The sequence below is a fragment of the Hemitrygon akajei genome, chromosome 12, assembly GCF_048418815.1.
Source record: "Hemitrygon akajei chromosome 12, sHemAka1.3, whole genome shotgun sequence".
Classification (NCBI taxonomy): Eukaryota; Metazoa; Chordata; class Chondrichthyes; order Myliobatiformes; family Dasyatidae; genus Hemitrygon; species Hemitrygon akajei.
The window spans coordinates 15,477,252-15,495,054 of NC_133135.1; the positions used below are offsets into that span (position 1 = coordinate 15,477,252).

General features: G+C 41.9%; 1 protein-coding gene across 1 annotated transcript in view; it reads left to right on the forward strand.

The window, feature by feature from the left end:
* LOC140737433 (calcium-activated chloride channel regulator 1-like) overlaps positions 1–13,564 on the forward strand; it is a 65,574-nt gene extending 52,010 nt beyond the window's left edge. The window contains exons 13-14 of the mRNA XM_073063919.1: positions 7,611–7,835; positions 13,064–13,564. Of these exons, the coding sequence (XP_072920020.1) occupies positions 7,611–7,835; positions 13,064–13,500 (662 nt within the window). The 3' untranslated portion in view covers positions 13,501–13,564. The remainder of the gene's footprint in view (positions 1–7,610; positions 7,836–13,063) is intronic.
* The last annotated feature ends 4,239 nt before the right edge of the window (positions 13,565–17,803 follow it).

Sequence of the window (17,803 nt, forward strand, 5' to 3'; positions counted from 1 at the left end):
TAGTTTTAGTAAAATCTTTAAAGTGTATTCCATAACGGTATCTGGTGTGAGTTTGATATGGTGTGTGTGCGCGCGGCATAAACTCGATTCTCACAGCACCTGCGTGTACTGGAGGTGGGGTTGGTGAGTGGCTGGATCTGCTTTTCCCCTAGACATATACCAGCCTGTTGGGTAAGTGTTACATTTGTGGGGGCTCGTCCGGGATTTCTCAAACCCAAGCATACTCAGTAATTCATGGATAAGCCGGCTCTCAAAGTCCCGCCCCTGATCACTATGGATCCTTCTGGGAAGGCCATAATGAACAAAATACTTCTCCCATAACACCTTCACCACTGTCGTCGCCCTCTGATCCTTAGTGGAAACTGCCTGAGCATAATGAGTGTAATGATCGGTGATAATTAAGACATTCGCGATGTTGCTGGTGTCAGGCTCAATCGACAGGAAATTCATATACACCAGGTCCAGAGGTTCCACACTCTGCAAGTGCGACAGTGGAACCGCCGACGCTGGCACAGTCTTCCTCCGAATGCATCGACTGCATACAATGAATACAATCCCGATATCAGCAAGTCTAAAGCTAAACAACTGCGAGAGAAAGCACTTATCATACAAAGAAGCATTCCTACTCTTAACAAAACAAAGAAGCCATTTTGATTAACGTTCACAGTACATTGTACAGAACCATAGAACCATAGAACATTACAGCACAGGAACAGGCCTTTTGGCTCTTCTTGGCTATGCTGAACCATTTTTCTGCCTAGTCTCACTAGCCTGCACCTGGACCATATCCCTCCATACTCCTCTCATCCATATACCTATCCAAGTTTTTTTAAAATTTTAAAAGTGAGCCCGCATTTACCACTTCATCTGGCAGCTCATCTGCAAACTTTACCACAAAGTCATCAGTTCCATTATCCAAATCATTGACAAATAATGTGAAAAGTAGCAGCCCCAATACCAACCTCTGAAGAACAGCACTACCTACTGGCAGCCAACCAGAAAAGGCCCTCTTTATTCCCACTCGCTGCCTCCTGCCTGTCAGCCATTCCTCTATTCATGCCAATATCTTTCCTGTAATACCATAGGATTTTATCTTGTTAAGTAGACTCATGTGTGACACCTTATCAAATGCCTTCTGTAAGTCCAAGTAAATAACATTCACTTCCTCTCCTTTGTTCACCCTACTTGTTACTTCTTCAAAGAACTCTAACAGATTTGTCAGACATCATTTCCTTTGACAGAACCCATGCTGACTTTGATTTATTTTATCATTAGTCTCCAAGTACCCGAAATCTCATCCTTAGTAATAGATCCCCACACTTTCCTAGCCACTGAGGTTAGTGTAACTGGCCTATAATTTCCTTTCTTTTGTCATTCTTCTTTCTTAAAGAGTGGAGTGACATTTACAATCTTCCATTCCTCTGGAACCATGCCAGAATCAAATAATGTTTAAAAGATCATGACCAATGCATCTGTTATCTCTTCGGCAACCTCTCTCAGGACTCTGGGCTGTAGTCCACCTGGTCCAGGTATCTTATCCACATTAAGACTTTGAGTTTGCCGTGAATTTTTTTCCTTTCTAATAGCAATGGCACTCTGTCCTGCTCCCTGACACTCATAGACCATTGACACACTACTGGTGTCTTCCACAATGAAGAGTGATACAAAGTAGCTATGAAGTTCATCTGCCATTTCTTTGTCCCCCATTACTACCTTAACAGCACCATTTTCCAGTAGTCCAATATCAACTCTCAGCTCCCTTTTACTCTTTATGTAACAGAAATACTTTTAGTACTCTGTTTTATATTATTGGCTGGCTTGCCCTCAAATTTCATCTTTTCCCTTCTTACAGCTTTTTTAGTTGCCTTTTGTTAGGTTTGAAAAGATTCCCAATCATCCAACTTCCCACTCAATTTTGCAACCTTATATGCCCTTTCCTTGGTTTTGATGCAGTCTTAAACTTCTCTTGTCAGCCGTGGTTGCCTAGCCCTGCCATTTGAGAACAACTTCTTCTATGGGACACATCCAGCGCTTTGTGAACTATTCCCAGAAACTTCAGCAGCCTTGTGAACTATTCTCAGAAACATCAGACATCTCTGCTCTGCTGTCATCCCCACCAGTATCCTCCTCCAATCCACCTGGGCAAGATCCTCTCTCATGCCTCTGTAATTTCTTTTATTCCATTGCAATATGGATACATCTGATGTGTGGTTCTCCCTCTCAATTTGCAGTATGAATTCAATCATATTATAACCACTATCTCCTAAGGGTTCCTTTATTTTAAGATCTCTAATCAGATCTGGGTAATCACATAACACCCAATCTAAGAAAGCCTTTCCCCTAGTAGGCTCAAGAACAAGCCATTCTAAAAAGCTATCTCATAGGTATTCGACAGGATCCCTCTCCTGCGATCCAACACCAACCGGATTTTCCCAATCCCCCTGCATATTGAAGACACCCATTACAATTGTTTCATTGCCCTTATTATATGCCTTTTCGAGCTCCCTTTGCAATCTTAACCCTACACCTTGGCTACTAATCGGAGGCATATATGATTCCCATAATGAATTTTTGACCTTTGCAGTTTCTTAACTCCACTTAAAAAGGTTCAACATTCTATGACTCTCTGTCAACTCTTTCTAAAGATGTAATTCCGACTCTTACCAACAGAGCCACACCAACATCTATGCCTTCCTGCCTGTCCTTTCAATACAAAGTCTATCTTTTGATGTTAATCTTCTAACTATTCCCTTTATCACCCACAGCTCAGATGCCCACAACGTTATGCCAGCCAATCTCTAATTACACCACTGGTTCGTCCACCTTATTCCGAATGCTACGCAAATTCTTCACCCTTTTGAATTATCCCTCTGTGGTACAACTTAACTCTTTGCTTTGTCTGCATTTGTACCTAATCATTGGTTTCTCCTTCCCTACATTCATGTTACATCCATCATCTACCTGTAAACATACTGGCTCATCCTCAGCTCCATCATCTTGGTTCCCATCTCCTCTATGGATACGAAGTCCAAAGCAGTGAAGCAAAGTGGCATCAACTTCATGGACCCTGCATAGATTACTGAGGAGGATGTGTTTGCTACCCTGAAGCAGATCAGGATGGTTAAGTCCCCAGGGCCTGACAAGGAGTTCCCTTGGAACCAACAGGAGGTGTGCAGAAATTGCTGGGGCCTTAGCATGAATGAATGAATGAATGATCTTTATTGTCATTATACATAGATACAATGAAACGCTGTTTGGCTTCCTCTCAGGCAATTAAATAAACTGGTAGATAAAAACAAGACAGTAATAGAAAAACAGTATTAAATAGATAAGTAGCAGAAAATAAGTTGCAGCAGCACCAGAATATCACAGTAATGCACAAAGTGCTGTTAGTGCAAGGAGCAGAGGTATTTAAAACGTCCTTAGTGACAGGAGAGGAATCAGCAGATTGGAGGATAGCCAATGTTGTTCCAATGTTTACTAAAGTCTCTAAACGTAAACCAGGAAATTATAGGCCAGTGAGTCTAACATCAGTTGTGGGGAAGTTATTGGCGGTATTCTAAAGGACTGGATATAAAAGTATTTGGATAAACATAAACCGATTGAGGATAGTTCGCATGGTTTTGTGAATGGTTGGTCATGTCTAACCAATCTTATAGAGTTTTTTGAGGAAGTCACCAGGAAAGTGGATGAATGCAAGGCAGTGGATGTGTCCACATGGACTTTAGAAAAGCATTTGACAAGGTCCCGCATAGGAGGCTGGTCAAGAACATTCAGTCGCTTGACATTCAGACATTGGCTTTGTGGGAGAAGCCAGAGAGTGGTAGTAGAGGGTTGCCTCTCTGACTGGAGTTCTGTGACTAGTGGTGTGCCACAGGGATTGGTGTTGGTTCCTTTGTTGTTTGTTATCTATACCAATGATCTGGATGATAATGTGGCTAACTGGATCAGGAAATTTGTGCATGACATCAAGATTGGGGGAGCAGTGGTCAGTGAGGAAGGGTATCAAGGGTTGCAGAGAGATCTGCACCAGCCAGTAAAATTGGCTGAAAAATGGCAGATGGAACTTACTGCAGACGTGTGCAAGGTTTTACACTTTGGTAGGACCATCCAGAGTAGATCAACACAGTGAAATGTAGTGTACTGAGGAGTGTGGTAGAACAAAGAAATGAGGGAATACAGGTCACAGGTAGATAGGGTCATAAAGAATGCTTTTTGCACATTGATTTATGAAGGCCAATGTTTTGAGTACAGGAGGTGGGATGTGACGTTGAAGTCATTTACGATTAAGTGAGGCCTAATTTGGAGTATTGTGTGCAGTTTTGGTCACTACTTCCAGGAAAGATGTAAACAAGGTTGAAGGAATACAGAGAAATTTTAAAAAGATGTTGCCGGGTCTTGAGGACCTGAGTTATAAGGAGAGATTGAATAGTTTAGGACTTTATTCTTTAGAACACAGAAGGCTGAGAGGAGACTTAGTAGAGGTATACAAAATGATGAGGGGTATAGATAGGGTAAATACAAACAGGCTTTTTCCACTGAGGTTGCATGGAACTACAATCAGAGGTCATGGCTTTAGGATGGAAGGTGAGAAGTTTAAGTGGAACATGAGGGGAAACCTCTTCTCTCAGAGGGTTGTGAGGGTGTAGAATGAGCTGCCAGCACAAGTGGCCCATGTGAACTCGATTTCAATGTTTAAGAAAAGTTTGGGTAAGTACATGGATAGCAGGGGTATGGAGGGCTGTGGGCCCGGTGTAGGTTGTTGGGAGTAAGCAGCTTAAGTGGTTTTCGGGATGGACTAGTTGCATTGAAGGACCCTTTCTGTGCTGTACTTCTCTATAACTCTATGACAGGCTCTAGGAGAGTTACACATACTAAAAATTAATTAAATTCATAAACATGAGAAAATCTGCAGATGCTGGAATCCAGAGCAACACACACCAAATGCTGAAATAATTCAGCAGGTCAAGCAGCAGTTATAGAAATGAATAAAAAGTCAACATTTTGGGCCAAAACCTTTCTTTGGGACTGAAAAGGCACCAGAATAAAAAGGTGGGGGAACAGAAGGAAATATCCTCGATGGTGGTAGGTAAACCCAGGTGGGTAAGAAAGGTAAAGTGTTGGAGAAGATGGAATCTGATAGGAGTGGAAAGGGACCATAGGGGAAAGAGAAGGAGGAGGGGACCCAGGGGAAAGCGATAAGTAGGTAAAAAGAGGTAAAAGTACAGAGAGGGGAATGAAAGAAGGGGGGATTTTTTTAATTAGGAGAAATTGATATTCATCCTAACTGGTTGGAGGGTACCCAGATGGAATACAAGGTGTTGCTATTCCACCCTGAGCATGGCCTCGTTTGGCACAATAGGAAGCCATGGAATGAAATGTCAGAATGGGAATTAAAATGTTTGGCCTCCAGGAAATTCCCTGGTCTCATTACCTGGCTTGCTTTCTCAGAGAATTACTCAATCAGTTGTCTGGATGGAAAATGCATTGCTGATGTATGAGATTGCAAGAGGTTACAAAGGGTTGTAGACTCAGCCGGCTCTGTCTTAGGCATATGCTCCCCACTATCCAGTACATCTTTGAGAGGTGCTGTCTCAAGAGGAGGTATCCATCATTAAGGACCCACATGATTCAGAACAAGCTCTCTTCGTGTTATTACCATCTGGGTGGAGGCATAGGAGCATGAAGATCCACACTCAATGATTGAGGAAAAGCTTCTTTCCCTCTGTCATAAGATCACTGAACTGTCCATGAACACTACCTCATTATTCCATTTCTTTGCACTTTTACTTTAGAAACATAGAAACATAGAAAATCTACAGCACAATACAGGCCCTTTGGCCCACAAAGCTGTGCCAAACATGACATTACCTTAGTAATTACACAGGGTTACCTATAGCCCTCTGTTAGCTCTGATCTCCATGTACCTGTCCATGAGTCTCTTAAAAGACCCTATCGTTTCCACCTCCACCACTACCACCGGCAGCCCATTCCATGCACTCACCACTCTCTGTTTAAAAAACTTACCCCTAACATCTCCGCTGTACCTACTTCCAAGCACCTTAAAACTGTGCCCTCTAGTGCTAGCCATTCCAGCCCTGGGAAAAAGCCTCGGACTATCCACATGATCAATGCCTCTCATCATCTTATACAGCTCTATCAGGTCATCTCTCATCCTCCATCGCTCCAAGGAAAACAGGTTGAATTCGCTCAATCTATTTTCATAAGGCATGCTCCCCAATCCAGGCAACAACCTGGTAAATCTCCTCTTCACTCTTTCTATGGTTTCCACATTTATTTTTGTTATTTATAGTAATTTTACACCTTTGCATTGTTATGCTGCTGCAACACAACATATTTCTCAACATGTAAGTCAATGATATTAAATCTGATTCTGATTCTAATTATCAAAGTTCAAAGTAACTTTTATTATTTAAGTATGCATCACCATATACAATCCTGAGATTCATTTTCTAGTGGGTATACTCGATAAATCTATAGAATAAAACCATCACAGAATCAATGAAACACTGCCTAACTAGGGAGCACAACCAGAGCGCAGAAGACAAAAAACTCTGCAAATACAAAAATAATTCATTAATTAATTAACTAATTGATTGATAAATAAATAAGAAATAATTATCAAGGACATGAGATGGAAGAGTCCATTGATTGTGAGAACATTTCAATGATGGGCCAAGTGAAGCTGAGTGAAGTTATCCCCTTTGGTTCAAAAGCCTGATGGTTGATGGGTTATAACTGTTCCTGAATCTGATAGTGTGAGTCCTGAGGCTTGTGTACCTTCTTTCTGATGGCAGCTGTGAGAAGAGAGTATGTCCATCACGAAGATGGTGAAGTCCACCATTAAGGACCTCCAGCACCCAGGACATGTCCTCTTCTCATTGCTACCACCTGGAAGGAGGGAAAACCTAAAGGCACACACTCAACAATTCATGAACAGCTTCTTTTCTGTCTTCCAATTCTGAATGGGCATTGAACCCATGAACACTACCTCACTACTTTTTTTTAATTTCTGTTTTGGCACTACCTATTTAACTATTTAATAGATATATATTTACTGTATTTCACAATCTTTCTATAGTATCATGTATTGCATTGTACTGTTGTCGCGAAGTTAACAAATTTCATGACATATGCTAATGATATTAAACCTGATTCTGATTCTAATTCTAATGTCCTGGCTGGTGGGGGTCCCTGATGATGGATGCTGCTTTCCTGTTACAGAGTTTCATGTAACTGAGCTCAATGGTTGGGAGGGATTTACCCATGATGGACTGGGCCATATCCACCACTCTTTGTAGAATTTTCCATTCAAGGGCACTGGTGTTTCCATACCAGACTGTGATGCCACCAGTCAATATACTCTGCCCTACACATCTATAAAAGTTTGTCAAAACTTTATATGTCATGCCGAATTTCCACAAACGGCTAAGGGAGTTGAGGTGGTGCCATGTTTTCTTCGTAACTGCACTTACAAGCTGAGCCCAGGACCGGTCCTCAGAAATAACAACAGCTATCAATTTAAAGTTATAAGGCATTTAAACCCACAAAGTTAGGAAATAAATATACATATCCTTTTCTCCATTTAGGAAATATTCAAATAAACTCATTAGAACCTGACGTTTTTGAAGAAGATTTTAATAGCGAAATAGGAGACTTCAACAGGGTTCAAGCAGGAGGATCAATTTCGCTTCCCTTCACACCCGCGATTGACTTCCCACCAAGTAAAATTACAGACCTTCAAGTAGCATTACTTGAGAATAACATTCATCTGGAATGGACGGCACCAGGAGGAGACTATGACCATGGTTCAGGTAACTCTGGCTAGGCTGAAGTTACTTAAAAATAGTTTTGCTTTCTGGGTTTGAACTTTGACAACCTGCTTGGACATGTAGAGAGCTGTCACATATTGTATACCTGATTTGATGCTATTTGCATGGATTAAATCAAGTCAAAACACAAAGGGACAATGCAGAGTTATTTTTAGAAGGTTATTAAAACTAATATAATATAAAGCATTGTTAATACACGAACACACACAAAATGCTGTTGGAACACAGCAGGCCAGGCAGCATCTATAGTGAGAAGCACTGTCGATGTTTCAGGCTGAGACCCTTCGTCAGAACTAACCGAAAGGAAAGATAGTAAGAGATTTGAAAGTAGTGGGGGGAGGGGGAAATGTGAAATGATAGAAGACCGGAGGGGGTGGGATGAAGCTAAGAGCTGGAAAGGTGATTGGCGAAAGTGATACAGAGTGATACACGAATATTATAATATAAAGCACTATGACTGAGGGCCTCCGTCGGTCAGAGTTGGCCATGGATATTGCATCCTAGTGGTTTAGATACGCAAGCCTGGACAGTTGTTACCCATGTTACAAACTCCCCCTCTGTGTTGGCACGTGGCCAAGTGGTTAAGGCATTGGTCTAGTAATCTGAAGGTCGCTAGTTTGAGCCTCAGCTAAGGCAGCGAGTTGTGTCCTTGAGCAAGGCACTTAGCCACACATTGCTCTGCGACGAAACCAGTGCAGAGCTGTATTAGCCCTTGCCCTTCACTTGGACAACATCGGTGGCCTGGAGAGGGGAGACTTGAAGCAAGGGGAACTGTCAGTCTCCCATACAACCCTGCCCAGGCCTGCGCCCTGGAAACTTTCCAAGGCATAAATCCATGGTCTCTCTAAACTAACAGATGCATATAAAAAGAAACTCCCCCTCTCCATATATCTGATGAACCCAAAGGAACGGCAGATACAGTTTAATACCAGAAACGTTGCAGGAGTCGCCAGTCAGTACTGAGCTCAATGTCACTGCCTTAGGGACTCCAGTTCTGGATATTTCCCTCAGTGTTTACTCCCAAAGCCTTCCCCATGAGTGGGTATTGCTGCAAGGCAGTGGAAGTTTGAGATCAGAGTTTTCCTTCTTCTAGCAGAGCTGTCATGACAAACCCCATTTCCTTGGTTTTAAGACACTAATAACACTCCTTTGCCCCTTCTGTCTGTAGAAATGCTCCCGCTGGGCTTGGTAGCTAAGCCACACATGAAGGCCAGAAGTTGGACTTGGTTGTCAGAGACTATTTGAGGCACTCACCACTGGGAGCATTTAATAGGCAGCAGGAGTTTGTTCCCATAACCACTCCTAGCTATACAATCTTAAGGGACCTTAAAGCAATACATATTAAATAAACTATTGAAAGAAGTTACAAAAGAATTAAACATTAAGTGGCCACTTTATTAAGTTACCTCCTGTACCTAATAAAGTGGCCATTGAGTGTATGTCCATGGTCTTCTGTTGCTGTAGCCCATCCACATCGAGGTTCAATGTGTTGTGTGTTTAGAAATGCTCGTCTGCTCATCACTATTGTCGTGTGACTATCTAACCTACTGTCAGCTTGAACTAGTCGGGCCCGTTTCATCTGACCTCATTCATTAACAAGGCATCTCTGTTCACAGAGTTGCCACTCATTCTTTTTGAATTATGTGCAGTCTCTGTAAATTCTAGAGACTGGTTTGCGTGAAAATCCTGGAGATCAGCAGTTTCTGAGATACTCAAATCATCCATCTGGCACTAATAATCATTCCACAGTGAAAATCACTTAGATCACATTTCCTCCCCATTTTGATGTTTGGTCTGAATGACAACTGAACTTCTTAACTCTATCTGCATGCTTTTATGCATTGACTTGCTGCCACACAATTGACTGATTAGATGTTTGCATTAATGAGCAGGAGTACAGCTGTTCCTAATGAAGTGCTCACTGAGTGTGTACATTCTGCCCATTGAGTGTATGATACAAAATACTACACACTGACACAACGTCTGCATTCTGACAATCTTACAAAGCTTCAGATCTAAACAGTTACTGTAGTTACGACACATGTATTTTTTGAACTCGAATTCTGATTACAGATCACCTTGTGATCACTTGCATGGATAGCCAGCTCCTATCCGTAAAGGTGAACAGTTCTGTCTGCAGTTCCCTTGTAAGTTGCTCTGAAACATTCCTTTTTATAGAGTTAAAGTCACAGAGCAGTACAACAGGGAGATAGGCCATTCTGCCCTTCTCCTCCATGCCAGCCAAGATCCATCTAATCTAGTTCCATTGCACTGTGGTAGGTGGCCATTGTGTCCAATGATGACAGGAAACCTGTGCGGGAGAATTTTTAAAGTGAAAAAACTGTTCTACTTGGACAGTTCCACTCGCTTGACCTCAGAAGTCCAGGTCCAGTGGTACAAACAAGCGTCACAAACTGGGGTCTTCCGTAGTTGCAGAGGATGACCATGACGTCTTCTGTGCTTTGTCAGGCCGTTCGCTCTCCATGGAGTGTTACAGTAGCACCTGCCTGGCCATTGGATCTCACTGTAGGTCTCATCCACCCAGTCCACTGGAGCTGACTTTGCATGCTAGGACAGGCATGTTCCTATCTCACCAGTGTATGAGACTGCTGGCTACCCTCACCTGGTATAGCCCACCTGTTGAAGCAGTGTACCGAGCTGTGGCCACTGTCCAGTGGGACCCAAAGGTGACTGAGCTGCCCTGGACTGGATATGACAAGCCCCTTCACCTGAGCTGCTACCCCTCCCTGGAGGCCCCATTCACCGCATTGCTGCTGCAAAATAACAAATTTCAAGATATATGTCAATGCTAGTAAACCTGATTCTGATTCTAAAGGACTCCTTTCACAGAATGTTCTGATCACAGTTTGTTTTTCAAGTTCCCATGACGGAACTGTTTTTCAAGTCAATTTTTAGTCAATGTTGAGTTTAATGTTGGCTTAGGTTAAAGGAGTTGCATTCTTGATTTAGGTTTGGTTACAGGTATCACTCACAGACAAACAGGCAGACACACACACACACACATTTCTCTGCAGCTATAAAGCATAAGCATTAGCATAAGCATTGTTAAGTGTTATTTGATGCTAAGTCTTCATCATGCCTTATTTTAGCTTGAAGGTGGTGAATCTCTGGAATTCATTGCCACAAATGGCTGTGGAGCCCAAATCGCCGGGTAGACATAAAGCAGAGGTTGATGGGTTATTGATTAGTCAGGGCATGAAAGGTTACAGGGAGAAGACAGGAGAATGGAACTGAAAGGGATAATAAAGCGGTCATGATGGAATGGTGGAGCAGATTTGATGGGCTGAATGGCCTAATTCTGCTTCTATGTCTAAAATTTTATGATCAATGAAGATGTAATGGAGTACATAATAAAGAAGTTGTGAGATAGTAAGATTTACGTTATTGTGTTTAATAATGCACATTCCACTAAAATTGAATTTTTATGTGTCCTTTCATTGGAAACTATTGCTAACTATTTAGATGATGAGAGCTTCTTTCTTTCTTTCTTTCCCAGTTTATCATTGAATCTGTGAAACTACATATAAAACCAGCTGGGCCTTGTTGGTCTGTATTGTACAAGGACTATCCATTCATCTGACTGGTTTCTGATCTTTCTCATCGCTCTGCAATCCCAATCTTTTTGAAAGCTGCTGCTGAACTTGTTTCCACCTTCTCTTCAGATCTCAGCAGTTCCCCTTATAATCAACACGCACAAAATGCTGGAGGAACTCAGCAAGCCAGGCAGTGTCCATTGAAAAGAGTAAAAAGTCAATGTTTCAGGCCAAGACCCTTCATCAGGACTCGAAAGGAAGCCATGCTGAAGGGTCTCAGCCTGAAACGTCGATCGTTTATTTATTTCCATAGATGCTACCTGGCCTGCTGTGTTTCTTCAGCATTTTGTATATGTTACTTGGATTTCCAGCCTCTGCAGATTTTCTTGTGTTTGTGAGTGCCCATTATAGTTCTTCCTCTTCACATCCCACCAGAATACTAACACCGCACATTATTAAGTCTTTTGTCAATTAATCTAAACTTGAGTTTTCAGTTACTGACACTATTATTATGATAAGCAGTATCTTCTTCATTTCCTCTATCAAACTCTTTAAAGTTTGAACCTATCCTTTGCTTTGGTAGATCACAATCTATGGTTAAATTTCAGGTTAGGGTTGGTATTGAGGTTAGGATTGGGACTGGGGATAGGATTAGGATTAGGGTTAGGGTTGATGCTGGGGTTACAATTGGGGTTAGAGTTGTTGGTAGGATTGAGATTTGAGATGCTTTTAGAAAAAAAAGAAACAATAATAACAAATATTGTTTCACTATCCTCAAAATGCTCTCCCACTGAGAGATCTGACACCTGACCACGTTCATTTCCCAATTCCGCCATTTCATCATGGCTGATCCATTTTCCCTCTCAGCCCTAATTTCCTGCCTTCTCCCCATATCCCTTCATGCCCTGACTAAACAAGAATCTATCAACCACTGCCTTAAAAATACCCAATGACTTGGCCTTCACAACTGCCTGTGGCAATGAATTCCACAGATTCGCCACTCATTGGCTAAAGAAATTCTTCCTCCTCTCCATTCTAAAAGGACGCCCCTCTATTCTGAGGATGTGTCCTCTGATGTTAGACTCCCCCACCACAGGAAACATCCTCTCCACAACCACTCTATTTCCTGGACCTACTAAAATGGGCACTGAGTGTATATTTGTGATCTTCTGCTGTTGTAGCCCATCCATTTCAAGATCAATGTGCTGTGTGTTCAAAGATGCTCATCACTGTTGTAACACATGGTTATTTGAGTTACCGTTGCCTTCCTGTCAGCTTGAGCTAGTCTGGCCTTCTTCTCTGACCTTTCTCATCATAAAGGTACCACTCACTCAAAGCTTTTTTTGTTTTTCTGTAAACTCTAGGGATTGTTGTGTGTGAAGATCGCAGGAAATTAGAGTATTTGAGAGACTCAAACCACTCTGTCTGGCACTAACAATCATTCCACGATCAAAGTCACTTTGATCACATTTCCTCCCAATTCTGATGTTTAGTCTGAACAATGGAACCTCTTGACCATGCTTGCATACCTTTATGCATTAAGTTGTTGCTGTATGAAGAGTACAGATTAGCTGATGAAGAATACCCGATACCTGATAAAGTAGCCACTGAGTATATAAAAATACATTAAAATCAATCTTCTTCTATCTTTTTTAGCATCTCATTATGAAGTGAGAACAAGTGACAAACTGCTACAACTACGAGATAATTTTACCGAAGCTCAACTAGTTAACACGACTATCATGATTCCGCAACCTTACGGCTCCAAAGAAACACTAACTGTTTACTTTGAGAAGCCAAACATGGGAAATGGGGCAGTGATCTACTTTGCTGTGCGTGCATATGACCAGAGCAATCAATCTTCTGAGCTGTCAAACATAGCCAAGGTATCTTCCTTTGTGTTTTCGGCTGAGGGACGTTGTTCCACTTATATATCATGGAAATGTTGGATTCCATTAATAGTTGTAATTATTCTGTGTAAATTTATTGGTCTCAGTCTTTGCATTGTGTATCAACGAAGGAAAAGGAAGCAAATACATCTTGAAAATGCACAGAAATTTTACAAAAGGAATGATGAAGTTGCTTGCAATTAAAATTGCCTAGATTTGAGCACTTAACTGGGTTTCATTTCAGGGACTGGGTTAGAAGGGGGAAAATCAGAATATGATCCAAATTCAGTTTTCCAATATATGATTGATATTCCAGGATTATAGCAATTGGGGGAATACCTGTGCAAAGTTCACCCTCAATGACTATTTGTTAATTCTCCAGGCTTTACACTGATCTGTACTGGTTATACTTCAGGGAGCTGAAACCAAGGTTCCCAGCTCTTTGAATCTGAGCAAATTCATGTATTCAATACAGATATAGAAAGTAGAACATAAAACAATACAGCACAGTACAGGCCATTCAGCTAGAAATCTGAGCCAACCTTTTAACCTACTCCAAAATCAATCTAACACACCTCTCCCACAAAGCCCTCCATGTTTCGTTTATTCGTATACATATCTAAGAGTCTCTTAAATGTTTCCAACTTTTTTTATGCCATGGACCTCGACCATTAACTGTGGGATCCGTGGACCCCAGGCTGGGAACCCCTGCCCTAATGTATCTGTCTCTATCACCATGCCACACACACACACACACACACACACACACACACACACACACACACACACACACACACACACACACACACACACACACACACCACTCTCTATGTAAAAAAAAAGTACCTCTGACATATTCCCAATACGTTCCACCAATCACTTTAAAATTATGCCAACTTAGATTAGCTTTTCTGCTCTGGGGAACAAAAAAGTGCAAACTCTCTACTCTATAAGTGGCTCTTATCTTACACAGCTTCATCAAGTCACCTCACATCGAAAAACCCCAGCTTGCTCAACCATATATGTGAAATGGTCAATATGTAAAATGGACTAATTTTGTAGCATTTCCTTTTGCTATGCACTAATAAAATATTTCCATTGAAAATGTTGTCTCCTTTGTGTGAATAAACTGATTATTCATAACTATTTTATGCTACATAAAAGTCTGGTGTAGAGAAACTTTAAGGTATTGGTGGAAGTATGTTGACATGGATTGAAGAATTCGGGTACACAGAAGAGAGGGATGAATCAGATTCAGATTGTTTTATTGTCATTGATACCAGGGTTAGAATGATTTATTGTCATTGACACCAGGGTGCAATTAAATACCTTGCGTGACGCTAACAGACTAACCAGAATACATGGTAATAATGAGTACAACAGTAAGTACACCCAGTGGCCACTTTATTAGGTGCACCTGTACACTTATTTACTAATACAAATATCTAATTATTGAATTACATGGCAGCAATTCAGTGCAGAAAAACATACAGACATGGTCAAGAAATTCAGTTGTTGTTCATACCAGACATCAGACTGGGGAAAAAGTGTGATCTAAGTGACTTTGATCTCAGTGGAATTCTTGTTGGTGCCAGACAGGATAGCTTGAGTATCTCAGAAACTGCTGATCCCCTGGGATTTTAAACCATAAGGACATAGGGCAGAATTAGTCTATTTGGTCCTTTGTATCAGCTTCGCTATTTCATTGTGGTTGTTGCATTTCACTCCCCACCCTATTTTCCTGCCTTCTCCCCATAACCTTTCACGCCCTAACTTAAGTACAAATCAACCTCTGCCTTAAATACACCCAATGACCTGCCGTCCACAGCTGCCTGTGGTAATGAATTCCACAGATTCACCACTCTCTGTGAAAGAAATTACTCCTGATCTCCATTCTAAACGAACATCGCTCTATTCTGAGATTGTATCCTCTTATCCTAGACTCCTCCACAAAAGGAAACATCCAGTCCGCATCTACTCTATCTCGACCTTTCACCATTCGATGGATTTCAAAGATATCCCCCCCTCCCCACTCCCAATCATTCCTCTAAATTTCAGTGTGTACAGGCCCAGAGCCATCATACACTCACAATATGATAAGCCATTCATATCAGCACAATGGACTCCAGAGTCCACAGCAGTGTGCAGAAGGGGCATCTCTGAATGCACATGTCGAACCCTGAAGTAAATGGGCAACAGCACCAGATAGATGCATGGCTGAAGAATTGGAGCAGGGAGCAGGGATTCAGATTTCTGGATAATTCGGACACTTCGGGGGCAGATGGCACCTGTACAAAAGGGACGAGTTGCACTTGCTTCCGAAGGGGACCAATATTACATAGAAAACCTACAGAACAATACAGGCCCTTCGGCCCACAAAATATTCTTGTGGACAAGTTTACTGTAGCTGTTGGGAGTGATTTGAACTAATATGGCAGAATGATGGGAACCAGTATAAAAGAACTGAGGATAAGCCAGCAGGTTTACAAATGTATGATGGATGTAACATGAATGTCAGATCATGTCCAAGATATCCTTCAGTGGAAGGGAGAACAGCCAGAGGTAATGGTACATATTGGTACCAGTGACATAGGTAGGAAAAGGGAAGAGGTCCTGACAAAAGACTTCAGTGAGTTAGGAAGGAAGTTAAGAAGCAGGGCGGCAAAGGGAGGAATCCCGGGATTACTACCTGTGCCACGTGACAGTGAGAATAGGAATAAAATGAGGTGGAGGATAAATGCATGGCTGAGGACATTGGAGCAGGGAGCAGGGATCCAGATTTCTAGATCATTGGGAACTCTTTTGGGGCAGATGTGACCTGTACAAAAAGGACAGGTTGCACTTGAATCCCAGGGGACTAATATCCTGGCAGGGAGGTTTGCTAAGTCTACTGGGAAGAGTTTAAACTAGAATTGTTGGGAGGTGGGAACCGAACTGAAGAGACTGAGGAAAAGGAGGTTGGCTCACAAATGGAGAAAGCTTGTAGGCAGTGTGAGAGGGAGGATAGGCAAGTGATAGAGAAGGGACACGCTCAGACCGAAGGTTTAAGGTGTGTCTATTTTAACGCAAGGAGTGTTGTGAACAAAGTGGATGAGCTCAGAGCATGGATCAGTATTTGGAGATATGATGTGGTGGCCATTACAGAGACTTGTAATAAGGGACAGGAATGGTTACCTCAAGTGCTGGGTTTTAGATGTTTCAGAAAGGACAGGGAGGGAGGCAAAAAAGGTGGGAGCTTGGCACTGTTGATCAGAGACAGTGTCACGGCTGCAGAAAAGGTGGGCGCCATGGAGGGATTGTCTATGGAGTCTCTGTGTGTGGAGGTTAGGAACAGGAAGGGGTCAATAACTTTACTAGGTATTTTTTGTAGGCCGCCCAATAGTAACAGGGATTTCAAGGAGCAGATAGGGAAACAGATCCTGGAATGGTGTAATAATAACAGAATTGCCATAATGGAAGATATTAATTTCCCAAATATCAATTGGCATCTCCCTGGAGCAAGGGGTTTAGATGGGCTAGAGTTTGTTAGGTGTGTTCAGGAAGGTTTCTTGACACAGTATGTAGATAAGCCTACAAGAGGAGAGGCTGTACTTGATTTGGTATTGGGAAATGAACCTGGTCAGGTGTCAGATCTCTCAGTGGGAGAGCATTTTGGAGATAGTGATCATAATTCTACCTCCTTTATAATAGCATTGGAGAGAGATAGAAACAGACAAGTTAGAAAAGTGTGTAATTGGAGTAGGGGGAATTATGAGGCTATCAGGCAGGAAATTGGAAGCTTAAATTGGAAAGAGATGTTCTCAGGGAAAGGTATGGAAGAAATGTGGCAAATATTCAGGGGATATTTGAGTGGAGTTCTGCACAGGTACTTTCCAATGAGACAACGAATTTATGGTAGGGTACAGGAACCGTGGTGTACAAAGGCTGTAATAAATCTAGTTGAGAAGAAAAGGAAAGCTTGCAAAAGGTACAGAGAGCTAGGTAATGTTAGAGATCTAGAAGATTATATGGCTAACAGGAAGGAGGGTAAAAAGGAAATTAGGAGAGCTAGAAGGGGCCACGAGAAGGCCTTATCAGGCAGGATTAAGGAAAACCCCAAGGTATTCTAGAAGTATGTGATGAGAAAAAGGATAAGACATGGAAGTATAGGACCTATCAAGTATGACTGTAGGAAAGTGTGTATGGAACCGGAGGAAATAGCAGAGGTACTCAATGAATACTTTACTTCAGTATTCATTATGGAAAAGGATCTTGGTGATTGTAGTGATGATTTGCAGCAGCCTGAAAAGCTTAAGCATGTAGATATTAAGAAAGAGGATGTGCTGGACCTTTTGGAAAGCATCAAGTTTGATAAGTCGCCGTGACTGAAAGAGATGTACCCCAGGCTACACTGGGAGGCGAGGGAGGAGATTGCTGAGACTCTGGCGATGATCTTTGAATCATCAATGGGGACAGGAGAGATTCCGGAGGATTGGTGGTTTGCGGATGTTGTTCCTTTATTCAAGAG